At 34.8% G+C, this 23,502-nt stretch overlaps 2 protein-coding genes across 9 annotated transcripts in view; both read left to right on the top strand.

Moving 5' to 3' along the window:
* Gk2 (Glycerol kinase 2) overlaps window positions 1-7,963 on the top strand; it is a 48,328-nt gene extending 40,365 nt beyond the window's left edge. For 4 of the 8 annotated variants that reach the window (XM_089738200.1, XM_089738197.1, XM_089738198.1 and 1 more), the window contains exons 13-14: window positions 297-383; window positions 5,682-7,963. In XM_089738200.1, coding sequence (XP_089594326.1) covers window positions 297-383; window positions 5,682-5,785 — 191 coding nt within the window. In that variant the 3' untranslated portion in view covers window positions 5,786-7,963. Of the gene's footprint in view, window positions 1-296; window positions 1,291-5,681 lie in introns of those variants that run through there. The other 4 variants (XM_089738196.1, XM_089738191.1, XM_089738194.1 and 1 more) reach the window with 1 other exon arrangement.
* A 1,062-nt stretch (window positions 7,964-9,025) lies between these two features.
* On the top strand, window positions 9,026-11,923 carry LOC114250656 (uncharacterized). The gene is made up of 2 exons (XM_028184624.2): window positions 9,026-10,390; window positions 10,711-11,923. Exons 1-2 carry the CDS (start codon window positions 9,266-9,268, stop codon window positions 10,822-10,824), a joined length of 1,239 nt encoding a protein of 412 aa, XP_028040425.2. The 5' UTR covers window positions 9,026-9,265; the 3' UTR covers window positions 10,825-11,923.
* The last annotated feature ends 11,579 nt before the right edge of the window (window positions 11,924-23,502 follow it).

Below are 23,502 nucleotides of genomic sequence, written 5' to 3'. Positions count from 1 at the left end.
TTTGGTGTGACTCCATTGCTGGAAAGCACCAGCGGCACAATATATACTTTATTCATTTTCCAAACTGGTAATATCTTCTTTTAATTCTATATATTTATGTATTTTTTCAGTTATTATTATTATGTTAATAGGTTTCCCCTTTCTCAGTTCAGTCTGTCGACAGAGCCGGTAGTCCTCTATATATACGGGCTTTTGGCCAAGTAATATACAGTAGCTATGAGATAATATGCTAGTTTTTATTGCGTGTAGTAAGTTTGGTTTTCTTATTATTATTATTATTATTATTGTTATTACAGATCGCGATGCCAGATACACGAAATGGAAGATGGCCGTCCAGCGCTCCCTCGGATGGGCGACCACGAAGAAGTCGATCACAATGACAGGTCAGGCGAAACGAAAGAGCATAGTTGCGTCCCAAAAGAGTCTCGAATCGATTTCGTCTATCGATAGTCGTAACAACTCGCAGGACCACAACGGTAAAATCGATTTAGGTATCGAGACGGCGATTCTAGACGAGGGCGTTAATGCGTACCTCGACGATTTGCTACAGTATTCGGCCCGCGATTATCCTATTGAGGTTCCCGTTGAGAACGTTAAAGTCGATCGGACGATTTTGGATGACGCCGAGTATTTTATGAGTAAGAAGGAGTGCGATTACGGCATGTGCCGGTGTTGCGACACGCGCCGCAGGATAATGACCGATTGGAAAACTATAGAGGAGATAATCGAAAACGATCCGGAAATCATATTCGATAGTGACGACAACCCTATTCTAGTCGAACCTCATAAAGGCGAAAACGTTTTAGTATCGAATGCGAACGTTAGAGATTCGACGGCCAGCAATAAAACCGGGGAGCCGTCGACAATTTTGAAAAAAATATGCAATAAATTCACCGATATATCGATGACGTGAGATCTAGTTATTGTTTTTTTTAAATCGATTATTCGATAATCGTATCGGTTTCGTTACAGTATTTTTAAAAAAGACTAAAAACAAATACTATTTTTTGAATGTATATTACATTTTTATCCCGTGAGAGTATTAATAAATTTTACTAAATTTAATAAGGATGCGCTATTGCAGTGGCTTGCGATTGAGAATACTTTTTTAAATCGAGTATAGCTCATAAATTCGATGTCCAGTCAAAAAACTGAGCATATACTATAAGAGCTATTTGCAGATGTTCGCTTAACGCCAGTTTGCCACATAAATAAATATGTATATATATATATATATACAAGAAACTGTTATATACACCTATAACACAAAAAAATTAACCAAAAAGAAAATCGATATCAACGAAATAAAAATCGAATATCATCAAAATATTTGAAGTCATTAGAAAATGTATTATAAAAATGGAATCGATTGAAATGGGACCACACGACAAAAGTTCTGAGGCTAACACATAAAAAATGAGAAGCTACTCCTTTTTTTTTTAAGTCGGTATAATTAATAATACTGCCTTCAAATTAAACGCATGCCACTGCGTTTCTAATCAGTATTTTTACTTGCGAATTTCAATTTACCCTTCGTTATTAATCGATATCAATATCGATATTAATATTGATAAAAATAGTCTATCTAGTATAATATACGTTAATATTTACCTTAATAGGTATATCGATTATTCGCGCATAGTATTATATTAAAATCGTTTTAAAAGACAAAGATATTTAAAGTCGATTAGTTAAAGACGTGTTATATAAAAAGACAATTTTTATTTTTATTTTACCTTGAGTTCTCGAATATGAACTTAAATCTGATACCAGTAATGAATATTTTTATGACAATAATGCACTTCACTATCTCTATCTGGCGACCATTCTCACGTGACCCGGGCTGGTTACTATTGGCAATAGAGATATACGGTCTTTTGAAATTGGCCAAAAGATTTCACACGCATTCGGTTCTAAGGTTTTTATAGACATGTATGATTATTATTTTTTTAAGCCGAATCTAGTTAACTTAGCTTAGTGGGGACCGTAGAAAATCAATTTGATTTCAAAGTATTGAGGTGACTTAATCGATTAGTTGTGTTTCATGAGGACGGATCCTCTCATCCCTCTTGGCTGAGCTCGTGCTCACCTTTTCTTCTTTTTCCTCACCTTTATCCCACTAGGTGGGGTCGGCACAGGTAATTTTTCTCTTCCATTCTCTTTTATCAGCCGTCATCTCAACACTCACTCCTCTCTCTCTCATTTCGTCATTCACACACTCCATCCATGTCTTCTTCGGTCGACCTCTTCCCCCACTACCTGCTCTGATGAAAACGCCCCAAAGTCTGACAAAAAGAAAAAAAATAATAGTTTTCTTGGGCATCGAAATTGATCGAATTAGATATTACCTTCAAATGTAACTATCGGTAGAGGGTTTATTTCCTTATACCCAGATCTGCGTGCCAGTTTGATTTAATTAACGATGTAGTTGAAATACTTGACTGACCCGAGTCACCGATGGTGCAATAGTTAGCGGGTCTGACTGTTGTGCCGAGGGTCGTGGGTTCGAATCCCGCGTCGGGCAAACATTCGTGTGACGAACAGGTTTGTTTGCTCATTGTCTGGGTGTCTACTATGTATATATGTATATAATTTGAACGTATGTACATTATTTTAAATTTTTTTTATTGCTTATATGGGTGTACGAGCTCACAGCGCACCTGGCGTTAACTGGTTACTGGAGCACGATATATCTACATATACATATGTCAGCCTCAGGTATCAAAAATACAGGGAATCCTAATTCGGAACCGGATGAACGTGCGTGATTTGTTCCCAGTTATTTATATATTTATTATCCCAGTATTTAATTTCTGCCACACTTTGATTAACTTTAATCAATTTACATTCTTATAAGCGAATATGAAAGTCAAAAATAAATTAACGAATTTTTTTTAAATTTTTTTTTAGTTATACTATAAAAAGTTATACTATAAACTATAAAAAGTATTGCGTTCATTCAATAGATAAATTTTGAGTGTTGATAACTTTTGAACGAAATGCTATTGATGCTCGGTTCGTTAGTGTTTTCTTTTTCGAAAGAACCAATCGAATTGCAAATAATCGCTTAAGATGGAAAGGTTAAGATATATGTTGTTCCATTGCGTGCTACATACGACCACATTTTTTTTAGGGAAATTACGTGCAGATTATAGAAGGACTGCGTATTTAAGTTTAAAACGTTTTTAAGGGAATAAAAATAAAGAACAAGAAATGGAGAATTCTAATTCAGATTTAATTTACTAGTATTAAGCTTATCATTACTAATCACATGGGATTCGGTCATACATTGCTTGTTTAAAAAGAAAAAGACAACAACATCAAATTAAGTATTTTTGTTAAGGATTGTACTATTTTTTTATAACTAAAGCATAATTTATTTTAAATAAGATTATGTTAAAAAAAGCTAAGTATCTTAAATGTATTTTGTTTTGCAAATAAATACATACATGAATTGTTAATTTACTGTCTATATAATGTATTTTGAAATAATTGTCTACATATTTTGTTGTAATGTATTCTACTTTTTTTTTTGACATTGCTTTTCCTTGATATATTTCTGTTGTAACTATTTTTTTTTTTCTAATTCTCTCCTTAAGAATGTATTTTCAACTTTACTAACATTAAAATAAGACTGGTAGTATGTTTGTCGAATAAAATGGTTATTTATCTTGAATCAGGCCTATTTTTTTTTCTCCTGGCATGCGTTGCATGAGTCATTAAATATATAAAGACCAGTGTAATTGGTTGTGAATGTTTGCATGGATAAAGCATGCATATCTACTTAGCAGTTTTGGAATGAGAATTGGCGTCTATTTTAACACAGCTCTCTATATCCCTCTAAATGCGAACGATTGCTTCTATCAAGTGGTAAATGGAATTGAATTGAATCATAATGTTTTGTATAATTTTAAAACAATTCACAAACAAAGCGTGAACGAAAATTTGAAAAGTCAGAAATGAATAAAAAAAAACACGAAAACACTCGTAGACTCATTTACAACACAATAGACAAATTAAGAACACATACTGAAACATAGTATAAAATTAAAATTAAATTTAAAGATGTGATAATTCATTGGGACGATATGTCACTAACCATATAGAAATTCTACCTTCGTACTTGTTAGATATATGTAGATGATGTTACAATGTACAGGACAAAACTAATGAGATCCTTGATGTGTTTAATTAATTATTCATTCAATTATTCACCCACATTCTATAATCATCGGATTAGTTCTACGATAGCGTAGTGTATTCTCACTCTGATTACAAAAACAAAAAAGATGTGTGGTGTCGTGGGACACCGGATAGGAACGAAGTTCCTTATTATAAAAAATATTAATTTTAAGTTCTATTCGAGATATAAAGAAAATAATTATTCGGGTATACATTTTTTATTATGATTTTTTTATTGAGATAAAATAAAACTACTTAACAAAGTTATGAACTTTGTTTTATTCACAATGATTTATAATTTTTTTTTAATAATAATATACAAAGAAACGGCTATTTATATGAATGATAATAATAACCGTAATCACGTAGACTATACATTAGACACTGTATAGCCATTATACTAAGACTATAAATAAATAATAAAAATCTTACGTTACGGACGTTTTTTCCCGGTTAGGGTACCCCTCCGCATCGTCCCATGAGGAACTTCGTTCCAAAAACCATATTAATCTTCATAATTTCTAAAAGACATAAAGTTTTCTAGTCACGAATCTTTGTTAATTCCTTCATTGTTTGGGTTTTAAGTGAGAATTAATCCGAGGTGTACTCTTTAAATAAAGACTAGTTTATTGAGGTTGAAAATATCAGTGAGCTTAGTGCGAGTTTTTTAACGTTTTCGATAGCGTAAAACTTAACTCAATTTTGTATGCAGTTGGAACATCGCCCCTAGCGGCAAACGTAGGCAAACGTTCCAACTCCATACAAATGTAAATTAACTTTTACGCTATCGGTAACGTTAAAAAATTCACACTAAGCACACTGTACTAATATAATTACTAATGCTCATAGTTGTAGTAAAATATCACCATAATAATAATAATAAGATGCAATTTGTTTACGTATTTAGAAATACTTGCTCTCAGTATCAATGTCTGCAATTTGTCTTTAAAATACAATATTTTCGTTGAAATATTTGTTTATTGTTGAGCAAAACCAGAAAAAATAAATTCATACGAGAGACGAGAATTTAAACACTAAATTCTAATACGAATAAATTAAAAACGGCGGACATCTTTATAGACAACACATATAGACAATAGTTATGTAGACACAATAATATAGCACCCATTCTTTTTCAAGCTTCGATTTTAATTTGTAACTAGAGGTAGGACCTCTTGTGAGCTCGTACGCGTAGGTACCAGGTGCGTTTCGGTTCGAAGGGTGGGGCAGCGGTTGTAACTATACTGAGACCTTAGAATTTATATGTCAAGATGGGTGGCGCATTTATGTTGTACATGTCTATGGGCTCCAGTAACCACTTAACACCAGGTGGGCTGTGAGCTGGTCCACCCATCTGAGCAATAAAAAAAAATATATTTTATAGATACATTAACCAATACTGCTATTTGAAGGAAGCGTAATGGATAAGTCGATTCATAATATTCATGATTTTTTGGTTAGACAAAATTTGACAATGATAATTCGTATTTTCTTTACAGAGGAAAGGTATAAGCTCCTATCGTCGATACCCGCAGCTTTGTACCTCATAGGGAGCTTTACGATGCTAGTCGCCTCGTCGATTTTAAACGAAGCACGTAGTTGATAAGTGAAATTGATTAGTAAAATTCTTATATGTTAAGTCGTAAGCGATAAGTGAATTTTCAGCTATACTTCAATGTGATAATTGTTATTGTTACGGTGTTGATAAGTTACTAACTACTCCCTGTTACTCTTTTTTTTACATGCAAAATGTAAGTTTTATTCGTTATAAGCTCATTTTAAATTTACTCTTTCATTGATAAGAAAAAGAATTTGTGATGCAAAAAGTGAATTCAATGTTGCTTGATATTACATATTACTTTCTCTTATATCATATATGTTGATCTTGCATAAGATTCAGCTCTCATTTCTGCAAAATACCCTTAAATGGATTAGTATGTAAGTTTTTTCAAAATCGACACTTACACGTCTAGCTATAAGGAAAATATAAAGATCGTCGTAATTGAAACTTTAAGCACTTTCAGAAAAAGCTTTAATACAGTATGTCAGAAATCTAAATCTGATATTCATAAATTCGTTCAGAAAAAAAACTTACAAACTATTTTGTCATACAACAAAAAGACATTGCGGCTTATGACGACACTGAGGGCGTGACGTAATTGTACAAATAAAAAAGGGGCATATTTATCGATTTGTCAAATGCATAAAATAATTCGTAAAACAAGCAAACATCCCAGTTTAATATTTATAAAAAAGAAATGACCAAATCTTTTTCTTGTCACTGTGAAAGTAAAGTTTGTTCGTGACTTAGTAATCGCGTCTAAAAAAATTGTAGTAATTTTTTTGCGTAAATAATCGTCTCTTGATAACATTTTGAAATAAAATAGCTGGTAACAGCTTCATGCAATTTTTTGGTAAAACTTGGCAGCATTATTCAATGGGCCAGATTAGGTTTTAAGTATAATTTATAAACTGCAATCATGGATGAATTTTATATTTTTTATTGTAATAATATGTATTAATTAATACATTTATATGTAAGTTTTATTGAGCTAATCGGTGACCACCAGATGTCGCTTTGAGACTGACATATCCTCACTTGGGCCTCCATTTGAATTTATCCAGTCTGAGATGTCTATATGTGTCATTTTTAACTGTATCCGATCACGAATAGACATAAACACCCAATATTTTGATCAAACGAAAATCATTTTTATTCAATCTCATTTTTATTTTTTTTGCATTTTTATACTTTTATAGTTACATTTTACGTTGTTCGTTTATTTTACGTGTTTTGTTTTTTTATTGTGACAAATAATCGCGATTACCTGATTATAAAAATAATTATTGAACGGTAGCGACCTTACTACCACCAATACTTTTACGGCACAACCTCGCGTTTTTTTTACTGTCATCATATTATTTCCGACCGTGTAAGTCTTTCGTGACCACGAAAACTTATAAAATAATCGTCTGAAATACCATAAAACCGTAAAAGTAGTTTTAGTAGTACATACTAGCTACCAAAAGAAAGGAAATAATTTGAGAAACAGTGGAGAAAATGACACTTATGTGTTTTGTTTTTGCATATTTATTTGTTCGTATAAATTGATTTTACTCTTTCAATCGCCTGCAGAAATTTAGAAAAATATTTAATTCGTTTTCTAAGTAGGTACTTAAAATTTTTGCGATTACTTGTAGACTGAAATTAATGCTTCCAAATTGATTGAGTGAATGTTAATGTATGTTTTTTTTTGGGGTTTTATTTATTATCGACATTGTAATGGTTGTAATGAAATTAAGTGGGGTTATGTGTAATTTTGCAGATGACGTAAGTTAAAGTTTATATAATTTGAGGCCAGTTCTACATAGTCAAACATACCAACATAGGGAAATAAAATTTTGCTGTGTAGTGAATTGATGCATATTTATGACATAAAACTAACTAATTTAAAATTGTTGATGCAACATATTTTTTTACGCTAATTTTATTACGCTGACTTGTGAATCAGAAATTTCGTTTTTCTTGATTTATTTATTTCATGTGATTAGTTAAAAGACATTACGTACTAATAAAACCTAAAGAAATGAGATCATACACGATGGAGAAGTTACAATAATTTTGCGGGTCATCTTTATTTTGATCCAAGAGAGACGTTTTATTTTCCTCTATGAATGATCAGTACCATTTCTGTATGATGATTCCTATTCGTGTTAATTCAATTATATTAATTGTGTAATCTAGATGTTGTAATGAAATAAATATTGTTTGATGGGTTTATTGTCTGTTTTTTTTTTGTTTGTCACACACGCCTTAATAAGCCTTTAAGCCGGCGACGGAAGAGAGGACACGGAATCTTAATGTCCAAAGTCAGAATTTAAACTTTTAAAACTAGAACACAAGTACAAACAAATGAAAGTGTCTAAGATCAAAGAGATACTAGAATTTAAAGAGATACAAAGTTTGGTTTAGCGCCGTTTTTGATGGTGAAAAGGTGGGTTATGATGCTACACATTCGACAAACCATCAGTGTGCTTAGTGCGAGTTTTTTAACGTTTTCGATAACGTAAAAGTTAACTCATATTTGTATGGAATGGGATCGTTTGCCTACGGGCGCTGTTCCAACTGCATACAAAATTGGGCTAACTTTGACGCTATCGAGAACGTTAAAAAACTCGCACTAAGCACACTGGTTACAGCGAATTTTGATACCTAGAGCACGCGATCGGAGTGGTTCGAGGCTACAGCGCGGTCTCTTGAGGCTTGCATCTTCCCTCTAATTTTAGATAACCACTGTTCCAATTTTAGATGACAGTCGCTGTGTAATTTGTAGCTGGATCAAATCTTGTTCTAAAGTGAGTTTTTTAGAGTGCGATGCTTGTTCCGAGATTTAACTCTTTGTCAGCGGTCCGTTTTGGAAAGTTACCAGTCAAACCCCACGGCTGTGGAGACACAATCATTAAATCTTATTTATTTTTGGAAAACAAAAATCAATTATAAAAATCTCATAATAGCTGTCAATATTGAAGATTATTACCAATTAGAAAAGTAATTAGACAGAATCATTAAATCATATTTATTTTGAGAAAAAGAATATCAAGTATAAAAATCTCATAGTACCTAGCTGTCAATGTTGACGATTATTCGCAATTGGAAAAGTAATTAGACAGAATCATTAAATCTTATTTATTTTTAGAAAAACAATATCAAATATAAAAATCTCATAAGAGCTGTCAATATTGAAGATTATTAGCAATTAGAAAAGTAATTAGCAAAGTATGTTTACGACACTGAAGTATGAAACTGGGTTACAGTGGTAATCGTCGGTCTAAGTTTCAGAACGAATTAATACAGAACTACCAACATTTTGACAATGAACGTCAAAATCACGAGTCTATCGGTCAAATGATAAAATTGTAAACATTGAAATATGATTTTAAAAAAACAATCAATTACCTAATAAGGCAGTAGGTACTATAAACATTGTACGTATTTAAAATATAATTGTGAAAATATGTAACGTTTACCATTTTCTAAAAAAGCTCTTCACTGAAACTCATACTTGAGCTTTTATTAAAAGAAATGACTGATATACACTGTCTACCAGTAGAGACTCTCGTAGAAATACTAATTAAAACTGATGGCACGACCCTAGGTAAGTGTCGGAGAGTGTGTAAAAAATGGAAAGAAATCATAGACGATGTGGATTTGCTATGGGAAAAAATTTGCAGAAAAGAATACAAATATCCCTCGAGGATCGCCAGAAAACGTTGCGGAAATGACACTAGATGGTATCACTTATACAAAAATATTAAAACTTGGTCGAATGTTATGTCGTACGAGATAAATATTCGTGAATTCTACAAATTCAGTTTGAATGATAAATCCCATGCCCTAGGCATCGATTACGGAGTACTACCCCTAAAAGACACTAGAGGCGTAGTGCTGTACGATATGAATAACTTAAAGTATATACCTGTCGCGGTTCCAGAGAAGAACTGCCTTAAAATAGCAAACAACGACCACGTCAGTGTTGTATTAGTGAAGTCCGGTATCTTTGTTCAGAAAACCGTTGAAAATCAAGAAAATATGTCTGAAGCGTTCTTCTATGCTGATGATTTCGTACTACACGGAGAGGAACTGTATTTTTACAATAACCGGGACATATACAAATGTGATTTAAGTTTTCTTAATTTATCATCAAGATTGATTTTGCACTGTAATTATGATATCAAAGCATTGCAGTACAGCGATTGTACGATTCACGTATTTACAGACTGCGGTAAAATAGTAAACATATCTAAAGATCTCACTGTCAATGTGAGACCTTTGAACTGCCCCCCAGAATGGATAAAACAAATAAAACATATATGCCCAATTAATGATAAAAACTTTGTATGTTACTCAAGAAATTTATTCAAGATTGAAACTGACAAATATCGACATTTGTATTTGGATTTTCCACCAATCACTGCCCTATTCTTTTATGGGGACTTTGTTTTGATTGGTACAAGGGCTGGAGAAATCTTGTTACATCGGTTGTCCAGTCAAAAGAAGGCTACAAAGCCGATATTCGAGAAACTATCAGAGTTACCAGACGGAAAGTTTGCTGTGCAATTGGATGTGTGTGAAAGAAAGTCTGGACCAGTTATTGTGGCTGCAACATTCTTTGAGATTCTGTTGTTGGAAATAGATTTCTTTCCTTATGTAAGTATTGAGGTTGGGTCTGGCTATTGGTAAAAATTGTATGTGAAAACTTAAGGCACAACCAATATTTAGTTAGATAAGCAGTGCCTTGGCAATGCCCATGCCCTTGCTAATGTGCTGCAAGCCATGCTGAATGCCCCATACTCATTTGCAAAACAACTGAAATTTAAAGAAACCGGTAATTATTACTTCTAACATTTGCCTTTTCAGAAATAATAATATTAAGAATAAACTTTATTAACATTAGTAAGTTGGTACAAATTAGGCATTGCATACATAGTTGATTTGCATAGTTCTATATTTCTAATTTTCTTTTACAGGAAAAAGAAAATAAAACTTCATTCGAAACGAACAAGTTACAAATGTACAAGCGTATGTTGAGGCTACGGGATAGATTACGTGTTGGAATACCGTCTCTAAAAGCAATTTCTTAATAATAAAAAACATTAATAAATCAGGATCAATGTCTCAGCATACATGTTGGCATATTTTTGCTGTTGTTAATCAGCCTATGCGTTTACAGTTCACTTGGTGTGAAGAAGAGTTCACGGAAACATTTTTAATAATTAATAATTCAAAATTATTACATAAATAACACGTCCATGCTGCTACTACTGTGATTGATGTCATAATCGTTTTTATTAATAATCTTCATTAGGCTTCTGCTTATTGTTAGTCCAATAAGGGCTATTAATTCAGTATGAAGAGTGATGTCAAAGAACATAATTGTTTTATTTTTCCAATTTAGTATAATATCTTGGATCGATGAATGTGTCTTAGCAAAAAAAATTATTCTTTATATCTGCTTTTATTCTGCTAGCCATAGAATACAGCATCAATTCTGTAGATTTTTACCCAAATTAAGTATTTCGGTTCTAGTTTAGTAACATAGACCCCCTCCCCCCCCCAAAAGTACTGTAAAATACAGTAATGACCAGCTACTTGCTTTACACTAACTGATTTTGTTAGAACGACAAGACGTCATCTGCTTTCAGTATATACTTAGGCGAGTCCACTGCGCGGTACTTAGAGTGGCTGCTTGTACAGTGGGAACAGCGCCCCTAGCGGCAAACGTAGGCACACGTTCCAACTCCATACGAATTTGAGTTAACTTTTACGCTATCGAGAACGTTAAAAAACTCGCACCATGCACACTATAGGGTTTGTCGAGAAGGGAACAATTTGGATTTAATATTACAAAATCAGAAGATAGTAGGTATCCTTTCTCAGGACTAGAAGGCGTCCACTATCTCAACGAGAGAATAACTTATTGCCGATACCTAAGACTTAAGATTGGCTAATATGTAGTGCTACAAAGGGCATGATAATTATATAAAAAAAATAGGAAACATTATTTCTAATCTTTACAACAAGAAATCCTAGTAACAAGATACGTAAAAGAGAAAATGTAATACATTAATCTGAATCGTGAAAGCTAATTACAAATACGGTGTACACCCAGTTGAGTGTATTCAAGTAGATTAGCTCGTAAATTATTTATTGTTGAATAAATGTTTTTTTGTTATAGTTGAATTTTTATTCAGGGTTTTATTTTTTATTTTTTTTATTGCCTTTGTAGGAAGACGAGCATACGGCCCACCTGATGGTGAGTGGTTACCGTCGCCCATGGACTTCAGCAATGCCAGGGATAGAGCCAAGCCGCTGCCTACCGCTTAATACTCTCCACAAGCCTCGTTTGAAGAAGGACATGTCATAGCGCTCGGGAAACACCGTGGAGGGGAGCTCATTCCATAGCCGGATGGTATGTGGCAAAAAAGATCTCTCGAAACGCACTGTGGATGACCGCAGTGGCTCCAGGTAGTATGGATGAACTCTACTCCGGTGGCGGGCGGTGCGATGGTAAAAACGAGACGTTGGTATCATCTCGAACAATTCCTCAGAACACTCCTCATGGAACATGCGGTACAAAATAACTAGTCAGGTCATAAGTATTGTCACACAGTAAAAACTTTTCTTTTAGAATGCTGGCCACAAAAAAGTTTATTGAATTTGAATTTCGAATTGTTCATGAAAATAAAAATGTATACTTTTAGAATTTTACTCATTTTTAAATATGGAGTGGACGCTTAAAGAAGACCGTGTTGCAGTTATTGCGTTGCATCGTTGCGGTTACGCGCCAATTCAAATTTTTAACATACTGAAAAATTTGAATATAACCAAAAGATTCGTTTATCGTACCATCAAACGATACAATGAAGACTCTAGTGTAGATGACAGATCAAGAAGTGGTCGCCCTCGGTCTGTTAGGACTCCAGCAGTGATAAAAGCTGTGAAGGCGCGAATTCAAAGAAATCCCAAACGTAAGCAGAAACTGTTGGCCCTTCAGATGGGGTTAAGCAGTACCACGGTGAAAAGGGAGTTAAATGAAGACTTAGGGCTGCGGGCATATGCAGAAAAACAGGACATCGTTTGAATGCTCGTCTAATGGACCTGAGACTGAAGAGATGCCGCGCTTTGTTGAAGCGGTACGCGGGAAAAAAATATCGGGAAATTCTTTTTTTGGATGAAAAAATTTTTACCGTAGAAGAGAGCTACAACAAACAAAATGATAAGGTGTACGCACAAAGTAGTGAAGAAGCGAGCAACCGTATTCCGCGTGTCCAACGAGGTCATTTTCCATCCTCGCTCATGGTATGGTTTGGGAGTTTCTTATTGGGGTTTAACAGAGGTACATTTTTGTGAGAAAGGTGTAAAAACGAATGCAGTTGTGTATCAAAATACAGTCCTGACGAATATTGTGGAACCTGTTTCTCATACCATGTTCAATAACAGGCACTGGGTATTCCAACAAGATTCGGCGCCAGCTCATAGAGCGAAGAGCACACAAGACTGGCTGGCGGCGCGTGAAATGGACTTCATCCGGCACGAAGACTGGCCCTCCTCCAGTCCAGATTTGAATCCGTTAGATTACAAGATATGGCAACACTTGGAGGAAAAGGCGTGCTCAAAGCCTCATCCCAATTTGGAGTCACTCAAGACATCCTTGATTAAGGCAGCCGCCGATATTAACATGGACTTCGGTCGTGCTGCGATAGACGACTGGCCGCGCAGATTGAAGGCCTGTATTCAAAATCACGGAGGTCATTTTGAATAAACTTTAGTGTCATAAGAATCTATGTTTTGTTAAGTTCATTTTGGTATATGAATGGTTACATAATGAATGAACTTGTTTCAATTATTTTACATTAAACATGTGACAGAATTTATGACCTGACTAGGTATATTTACATTTAACTGAAGTATGTAGGTACCATTTTGTTCGATAACTTTTTGCCATCTTGTAGCTAGGGACATGATCCGATTGTTATAAAAATTTTGGGGTTTCTGATCAAAATACCGCAACAATCTTAATTATCTTCTTTAAAATTTAAACTTTTACTGATACCAAAACCAGCCAGATACAAATAGTATAGCCAAAGAGATTTTATTATAAGTTCATACATACTATAATGCTAAAAGACTTTCCCCAACCTATTATTAATTAACGTATATAAGCATGTGTGTCAGTCTCTGGCACCCTTAACACGGGGAATACTAATTTGGGGCCGCATGACCGTGCGTGATTTGTTCCCCGTTAGGTATTTATTATAAATGGTAGAAATCTCGAGACCGGCAAGGTGGATGGATAAAGGCCTCGGGGGTGCAGCCCAATACGTTGGTCCGACCAGATCCGCATGGCTCTTGATTTCAAATTTAACAACGCCCTCCACACCGCCAGTGAGAATAGATGGAGAAAGATCGTGCGAGCGAAGCTGATACAAAAGGGTGGTCACGACCCTCAGCAGTGAGGAATACGACGCAGGGAGGATGTATTTATCTAAAAACCCTTTCGTTTCTCTGTTCTATATGAGTTACAAGAAAAATACTCGCAAAAACATAGATTTTATTGTAGTCGTTTTATTGTAGCCACGAATAAACTGCACGTGCTGTGAGAAGCGTTGGTAAACGCAGTCCGTAGAAGCTATTCGGCACACCGCTGCATAATTTATAGCACAATCAAATTCCGGTTCACTTTGTTCAGAGCGAATCTGCAACAATGGAGCAAATTTACTAGTAAAGAAAATCGGTATGTGTACTCCCGAATATGAGAACGGTTGTTACATTAGAAAGCTTCAGGGATTCGGGAATACCACTAAAGGATTAGGTAGGTACGTTGAGTGTTCGACGAGGGGTTTGTTTTATTAAAACAGTGTGTTTAGTGCGAGTTTTTTAACGTTCTCGATAACGTAAAAGTTAACTCAAATTTGTATGGAGTTGGAACAGCGCCACTAGCGGCAAACGCAGGCAAAGGTTAAAACGTTGTTTAAATATATTTATATATTGTTTTTTCAACCGATAAGTACACCGCGATATATTTATTTCCTGAAGTGATTCTTTTCCACCTGATAGTTGTATGGAAGAGTTCGCATTTAGCGATAATACCCATGTACTTTTGTATTTCATATTTTACATTTGTGTTTATTTTGGTGTACAATAAAGCATACTCTCTCTCTCTCACACACACACACACACACACAGCTAGGCACTCTTTCAACTTGTCTCCCATATATGATTGTTTGTTTGTTATTCAGCTACCTATATATAATTTTCAGAATTTCTATTTATTTATTTATTTAATCAACAATGTTTCAACAGCATTTAACTAGACACAGGGTACAGAGGATGTTTTCCCAAACATGAGCCAATTAAAGAAACACATTATGTTTCCAAAAAATGTTAACATAATTAATGAACACAGGTAGTCCAACTAAGGTAAAGGTAAGGCAGTTAAATAGGTAGATGAATTTTGTCGAATGATAACTTGCAGAATAAGTTTGAATCTGATTGTGTTGTGTAGATGTGTGTAAGTGCGTGAGAGTGTAATAAAGTGTAATAATGTAGACCTACATGGACGCTCAAATTGATTATGAACTTTGATTGTTAATTGTAGAACACCCAAAATACTTTAAAGATTATTATTTTTCAATTTGTAAATATTTTAAAGATTCAAACGATAACAAACCTTTAGCTTAACTTAACTTAAGCTTATGAACTGCAGTTTTGAACATAGTTTTGGATGTTGTAAAGATATCAATATCTGAATAAAACTTATTGTAGGTCTTAGGTAATCTAATAGACATATCATTAGCCCCGTAGTTACTGCGCTCTAACGGTATACGAAAAAGATTCTAGTCTATTAATTTATAAATTATGCCAGTAGATACAAAAACACAGGACATTGCCATAAACATTGCATTCGCCTTTATGATACGAAGGCTATTGTTAGAGTTAGCAGGGAACATATCGACGCTTGAAAGGCAAACGTGACTATGCAACAATGCGTGAACTTTACAGTAGACTAATTTAAAGTTGAAATACCTGAAAACAAAATTATCTTAACGAATCTAGCTGTAGGATTGAAATGATTTTAATAGACCTAGATATATATATTTTTTTGCGCATTGAATATGGTTATTGCCTATCATTTATGTACAAAGCAGCTATTGTCGCTTAGTCACGTTTGCCTTTCAAGCGTCGATATGCAAAACTTAAAAAAATAGAGTTCGAAATAAATTTTATGAATGTAAGCTAAAGGATTTACGACAAACCCAACGAAAACAGCTCGAAAAATGTATCGCCAATGCGGTTTTAGTTCCAGCCGGCCGTATGACAGGCGGTCGATACGCAATATTGTCATGCAGCCAAACCTTGCAATATAGATTCTGTGGTCGGAAGTATCGACTCGAAAGCAATGTATTGTTCTGTGTGCTTAGTGCGAGTTTTTTAACTTCACGATCGCGTAAAAGTTAACTAAATTTTTTATAGAGTTGGACAGAGGCGGATTATCCGTAAGGCAAACTAGGCACGTGCCTAGGGGCGTGTAGTTACAAGGGGCGCGCGAGTTCAGAATTTTTAAATAAATAAAGAAAATTACATATCGACGATTAAGACGTCATCGTAATTGCAAAAACAACTAGTTAAAATTTATAGTATTATGATGGCCGTTTATGACCGGTACAGGGGCGCCGATAAAGTGATTGCCTAGGGCGCTCTGGTCCTTTAATCCGCCACTGGAGTTGGAACAGTTCCCTTCTCCCCTAATTTTGACAGACTTCAAACGTCCGATGAACTTGAAACTCAGCACTCGCATTAAGGACTTATGATTCGCTCTTATATACCTACTGACTGATAGAATGAAGATCAAATTATACGTTATTTCGGTTTTCTGTAATCAGCACGCTTAATAACGTGTTTATTTAAACTGCTTAAATGTATAATAAAAATGTAGCTCTTCAGAGGATGAATTACAATGTAAAGGGTTTTATGGGAATTAGATTACTGTATATACGAATTCTGTTCTTTATTCGTTGCTAAACCATTCATCCGATTGTCATGATACTTGCTGTAATGTTTCCGTCATAGTACCATCGAGGAGCTCTTTTATATACCTCTTTAAAGGATTACAACAAACATAGATGACGCGTGAGCTTCAAAAATTATTTTTTCATAGAATTAATAATAATCAGAGCGTACAGTTACCGGGTCGAGCTAAACGCATTAAAAAACTCAAGGAAAAGTGCAAAAGAATTCACCCAAAACCGTAAAATTCGTTTGATCACAAAATCGTGTATTTAATTACAAACGGTCTGTTTATTGTATTTCACTTGTTATTTAGTTATTAAACCCTTAAGAGGACGGGAGCGAAAGGCAATTAAATCGCCCGGCTACTACACTGGGCGGATTCAGAAAAATCGGATAATCGATTTTTGGTTCGACAATCGTTTGGAAATCGTGTTTTATTAAATATCCAAATTTCCAGGGTTTGTGCTTAATCTTGTACGCACCTAAAGAAAAAAGAAGATATACTTGGATTGTTTTCTTAGTTTTGGGCCTTTCGGGTTAGATTTAGATTTTCGTATTGCCGAAAGGTTTTTGTTTTATACTCTGAATTTTATTGAAGACGAAGGATTAAAATTCCATTGATGACGAAGGATTACAATTTACGCTTTGTTATACCCGAATAAATCTAAACTTTGAGGTATTAGTGATTTAGGATTTAAAGGCGAATATTTATGTAATTAATATTGAAAGAGAATTTTTAGCTCTTAACCCTTTTTCGAAAAAAAATCTAGTTTAGATAATCGAATTTAATTCGATTCGTAAACTGATGGTATGATAAATTAATTATGTTAGAGGAAGTCTGAAAGTGGCACCTGTGACAGAAAAGTTGAGAAGTGCGCGTATGGAATGTTATGGACATGTGATGAGACGAAATGAAAATGAGGCTGGTAAGAGAGTGTTAACTATGAATGTGAAAAGATATAGAGGAAGAGGTAGACCTAAGAAGAAATGGATGGATTGCGTGAAAGACGATATGTGTAAGAGGGGAGTGAGCAAAGAAATGGTACATGATAGAGGAGTATGGAAGGAGAAAACATGTTGCGCCGTCCCCAGGTGACTGGGAGAAGGGCAGGAGAATGATGATATTATTATAAATTGATTATTGATTAATCTATATATCAATATATGTAAAAATGAATTGCTGTTCGTTAGTCTCGCTAAAACTCGAGAACGGCTGGACCGATTTGGCTAATTTTGGTCTTGAATTATTTGTGGAAGTTCAGAGAAGATTTAAATAAACATAACAATGCTCTTAATTAAATAAAAAGAACAATTTTGTTTTTCCTTTGATGTGTCCTCCGTCGGACGGATTCCTTTAGTTTGTTATAAGTTTATTTTATACAAAAGTTTAGGTCTTTTATTTATCGTTTGAGGCACTACGCAGTCTGCCGGCTCAGCTAGTTAGTTTTATAAAATATAATAATTTAATTAAACAAAAAAAAAACGCTCATAATCCAATTAATGCATCCCTGTAATAGGTACTTACTAATTTGTGTCATTCCCAGATTCCCAGATTACAGGGGTCTCGGGCTGACTTATCGCAAGGGTGTACCGTGTTATTTAGTCTTGTTTGTGTTGTAAAACGTTGCAAAACTTTGTGACTTCTCTCCGTGTACATTATGGTTTGTTTTACGTTTTATATCTATATATTAATACGTGAAGCAAAAACTTTGTATCCCTTTTTACGAAAATTGCGCGGACGGAGGAGTATGAAATTTTCTACACTTATACAGAATATAGAGAAGAAGTGCACAATGCTAATATTTTTTTTAAATAATGCATAAAAGATACATAAAATCAATAAAGAAAACATTACACACACTACATACCATGTATTTGACGCACACACGCATGTATACTATTTATTGCCAAACTTTTGTTCTTGACGTCTGTTGTCAAATTGAGATTAAATATTGTTTGTCTTTCTTAATATTTTTTTAGTGTAGTCTTGGCGAAATTTGTGATTATAGAAATATAAAATACAATCATAATAGTGTACAAACTTACAATTCCAATTAATTATAGTCGAATTTCGACTACTGCGGGATCTCTAGTTAATTCAATTTCACTATTTGAAGTCGTCGTGGCCTAAAGGATAAGACGTCCAGTGCATTCGTATGTAGCGATGCACCGGTGTTCGAATCCCGCAGGCGGATACCAATTTTTCCAATGAAATACGTACTTAACCAATGTTCACGATTGACTTCAACGGTGAAGGGATAATATCGTGTAATAAAAATCAAACCCGCAAAATTATAATTTGCGTAATTACCTACTGGTGGTAGGACCTCTTGTGAGTCAGCACGAGTAGGTACCACCACCCTGCCTATTTCTGCCGTGAAGCAGTAATGCGTTTCGGTTTGAAGGGTGGGGCAGCCGTTGTAACTATACTGAGACCTTAGAACATATTTACGTTGGAGATGTCTATGGACTCCAGTAAGCACTTAATACCAGGTGGGCTGTGAGCTCGTCCACCCATCTAAGCAATAAAAAAAAAATCTTCAAGCCGGAACCCAAGTACATCGCGGTAAAAACAGTCTCCATCTGTGGCTTAAAATACTACCGAGCACCAATAAAAACTAATTGAGACAGCATTTTCTGACTTCACAACACCGTCACGAGCTAATTTTCTGCCTCCTAACATTATACGAACTGTATTTTTTATTGCTTCTAAGATGCGTTGCGTTGCGTTGCGTTGGTGAGGAGGTAGCTTAGAACCAGGAGAAGGACATAGGATACTTTTTATCACATTCCCGTGGGACTTGACATAAAACGTGGTAACTATAACAAAACGCAACGGACAGCTAAACGTAATATATTCTATGGTTAATTGTGTTAATCTATATATTAATACGTGAAGCAAAAACTTTGTATCCCTTTTTACGAAAATTGCGCGGACGGAGGAGTATGAAATTTTCCACACTTATAGAGAATATAGAGAAGAAGTGCACAATGCAAATTTTTTTTTAAATAATGCATAAAAGATACATTAAATCAATAAAGAAAACATTACACACACTACATACCATGTATTTGACGCACACACGCATGCATACTATTTATTGTCAAACTTCTTGACGTCTGTTGTCAAATTGAGAATAGATTAAATATTGTTTGTCTCTGTTAATATTTTTTATAGTGTAGTCTTGGCGAAATTTGTGATTATAGAAGTATAAAATATAATGGTAATAGTGTACAAACTTACAATTCCAATTAATTATAGTCGAATTTCGGCTACTGCGGGACCTTTAGTTATAGAAGAATTTTGAAATTGACTGGTTGATGTGTTTGAAACAAACCGTGTGGCGGAGCAAAGTTCGCCGGGTCCGCTAGTTTTTAATATTATAATCATCTTTGCAACATTTATTTTTTAACTTTTACCAGTTACATTATCTGTTTTTTTAAAGTAAGATAAAATTATGTATTAATTTTGTTAATAGTAGTCAAAATATAGGTAAACAAAAAAAAAAGCTAAAACTAAACTACGCTCTTTTGACAGTATTTATATGAGAAAAACACTGGTGATACCAAATGATTCCGCATATTAGCTCAATTTCGAATATTTTTGGAAATTGTACACTTATAATGCGAAAAGACGATATGAGCTATCACATTCACTGACCGCATTTGCTATATCATACGGATTATAAAGCTCTCAACATCAATATCGAAATAAACTGACAGCCAATTTCATTTATTTATTACTTAAAACAAAAATATGTATACATTCTTGTCGTCTAACCTAATTTTGTGTAGAGAAATATTTTTGTCATAAGACCGTGTGTGTTACTCGTAAAACATTAATGTCGCATTCAATTGATTCATGGGGCAATAAAGAGCGAGCGAAAACAAAAAAAATGGCACGTGTTACGTCACGAGTGACGCCGACTCGAGAAAGTTGCTGGTGAAATATGTATTACTGTCAAAAAGCGTTTTTTTTATTTATTGCTTAGATGGGTGGACGAGCTCACAGCACACCTGGTGTTAGGTGGTTACTGGAGCCCATAGGCATATATAACGTAAATGCGCCCACCACCTTGAGATATAAGTTCTAAAGTCTCAAGTATAGTTACAACGGCTACCCTACCCTTCAAACAGAAACGCATTACTGCTTCACGGCAGAAATAGGCAAGGTGGTGGTACCTACCCGCGCGGGCTAACAAGAGGTCCTACCACCAGTAAACTTTTTAGCTTTCTTCTTCTTGTTGACTTTATCTTAGCTTCGGCGATCGTTAAACTATTTTGCCTTCATGAACGTTACAGGAAAAAGATAAGCTATAGATATATAAAAAAATTCAGCGCATTTTAAATATACAATTCGTTTCCTCTCGACCCTCGTCACGCTCATGAACGATGCGAGATCACATCGCTCACAGATTTCATGTGAGAAAACATTCCCAGATATTTGATGTGACCCTGTCATCTGCATTCGATAGGTGAACTTTACACCTTACGATACGATATTTAAAAAAAAAATCGGTTAGTTGATAAATAATAATAGTTTTACGTAGCGCGTAGTACTCCCACACGGTGGATCGACCTGTTGAGGGTCGCAGCAATTCGTTGGATACAGGCAGTGTAGGACCGGTCGTTGTGGTGAAACTTGGGGTAGGATAGACAGAAGATAGAATGCTTTTACGATTTTTAGTATTTTTGGTTTGTGATCACGCAAAAGTACAAAAAATAATAATAAGATAAAAACGTTTAAATAGGCAAGATTCATTTCAGGAAATTGGACTTATTTGTAGTGGAACGTCTTGTGAGTTCACACAGGTACGCACCACCACCCTGCTTATTTCTGCCGTGAAGCAATAATGCGTTTCGGTTTGAAGGGCAGGGCAGCCGTTGTACTGTTAAAAGTGAGACCCTACACACCCATGTCTCAAAGGTGGGTGGCGGCATTTACATTGTAGATGTCTATGGGCTCCGGTAATCACTTAACATCAGGTGGGCCTCGAGCTCGCCCACCCATTTAAGCAATAAATAAAAAATGGAATAAATTATTTTGATTGTGGTTTGATCTATTTATTTAATTTAGACTACTTTTACGTTTTTACACGACGACACGACGTTACAATAACTGTCAATACAATAATTAAGTGTATGACGAACAAGAAAATATTTTTTTTTTACCGCAGTAGAGAGCTACAACAAACAAAATGATAAGGTGTACGCACACAGTAGTGAAGAAGCGAGCAACCGTATTCCGCGTGTCCAACAAGGTCATTTTCCATCCTCGCTCATGGTATGGTTGGGAGTTTCTTATTGGGGCTTATCAGAGGTACATTTTTGTGAGAAAGGTGTAAAAACGAATGCAGTTGTGTATCAAAATACAGTCCTGACGAACCTTGTGGAACCTGTTTCTCATACCATGTTCAATAACAAGCACTGGGTATTCCAACAAGATTCGGCGCCAGCTCATAGAGCGAAAAGCACACAAGACTGGCTGGCGGCGCGTGAAATCGACTTCATCCGGCACGAAGACTGGCCATCCTCCAGTCCAGATTTGAATCCGTTAGATTACAAGATATGGCAACACTTGGAGGAAAAGGCGTGCTCAAAGCCTCATCCCAATTTGGAGTCACTCAAGACATCCTTGATTAAGGCAGCCGCCGATATTGACATGGACCTCGTTCGTGCTGCGATAGACGACTGGCCGTGCAGATTGAAGGCCTGTATTCAAAATCACGGAGGTCATTTTGAATAAACTTTAGTGTCATAAGAATCTATGTTTTGTTAAGTTCATTTTGGTATATGAATGGTTACATAATGAATAAACTTGTTTCAATTATTTTACATTAAACATGAGACAGAATTTATGACCTGACTAGGTATAATATGTTGTTAGAATTTTCATCTTACAAAACAGTAAGTATACCATAAGTATACCTACCTACTATAAAAAGTAAAAAAAAATATCGTTATATCGTGCATTGTAAATGTACTTTGAACTATCAAGAATAACGGGTGACGTGCTCGGCATAATGTAAGAGGAATATAACCACTACTTAGTTACTTTACCCCTTTTTTGATTGAAGATATTTCTTATAGAGTGTGACAAAATTTCGGATTGAATTGTTTCTTAGCATTTTTATATCTTTTCCTACTATTCAATAGACGTGAGTTCTTTTTCTATATTTTAAAAGAAATTAATCATTGTAAATCCAGCAAGTCTGCAGGATTTTACTTTTTACTTTTAATTTTACTGGTGGTAGGACCTCTTGTGAGCTCGGGTAGGTACCACCATCCTGCCTACGGTGATAAAAGCTTCATATCAACTCCCGCGTGTCTCAACTGTGTATCATCCAATGCTTATATGTGGCTTAGCGAGCGACAGGATTTCGCTCTTAGCCAGTTCAATTGACATATAGTGTCTAGCGCAGATAACACGCAGTCGGAAGAAATCCGTTGATTTCCTCCTGACCAAAACAAGGAGTTAAAAGTAGGTAAGTAAAAAAAAAAGCGTTTTAAATCAATCAAAAAACTATGCCACAGTTATTATTACTAGAGGTCCCGCAGTAGTCGAAATTCGACTATAATTAATTGGAATTGTAAGTTTGTACACTATTATGATTGTATTTTATACTTCTATAATCACAAATTTCGTCAAGACTTACACTATAAAAAATATTAACAAAGATAAACAATATTTTATCTATTCTCAATTTGACAACAGACGTCAAGAACAAAAGTTTGACAATAAATAGTAT

The sequence above is a fragment of the Bombyx mandarina genome, chromosome 24, assembly GCF_030267445.1.
Source record: "Bombyx mandarina strain Sakado chromosome 24, ASM3026744v2".
NCBI lineage: Eukaryota > Metazoa > Arthropoda > Insecta > Lepidoptera > Bombycidae > Bombyx > Bombyx mandarina.
Note: the sequence above shows the minus strand (reverse complement) of the source record. Positions and strands in the feature narration are given on the sequence as shown.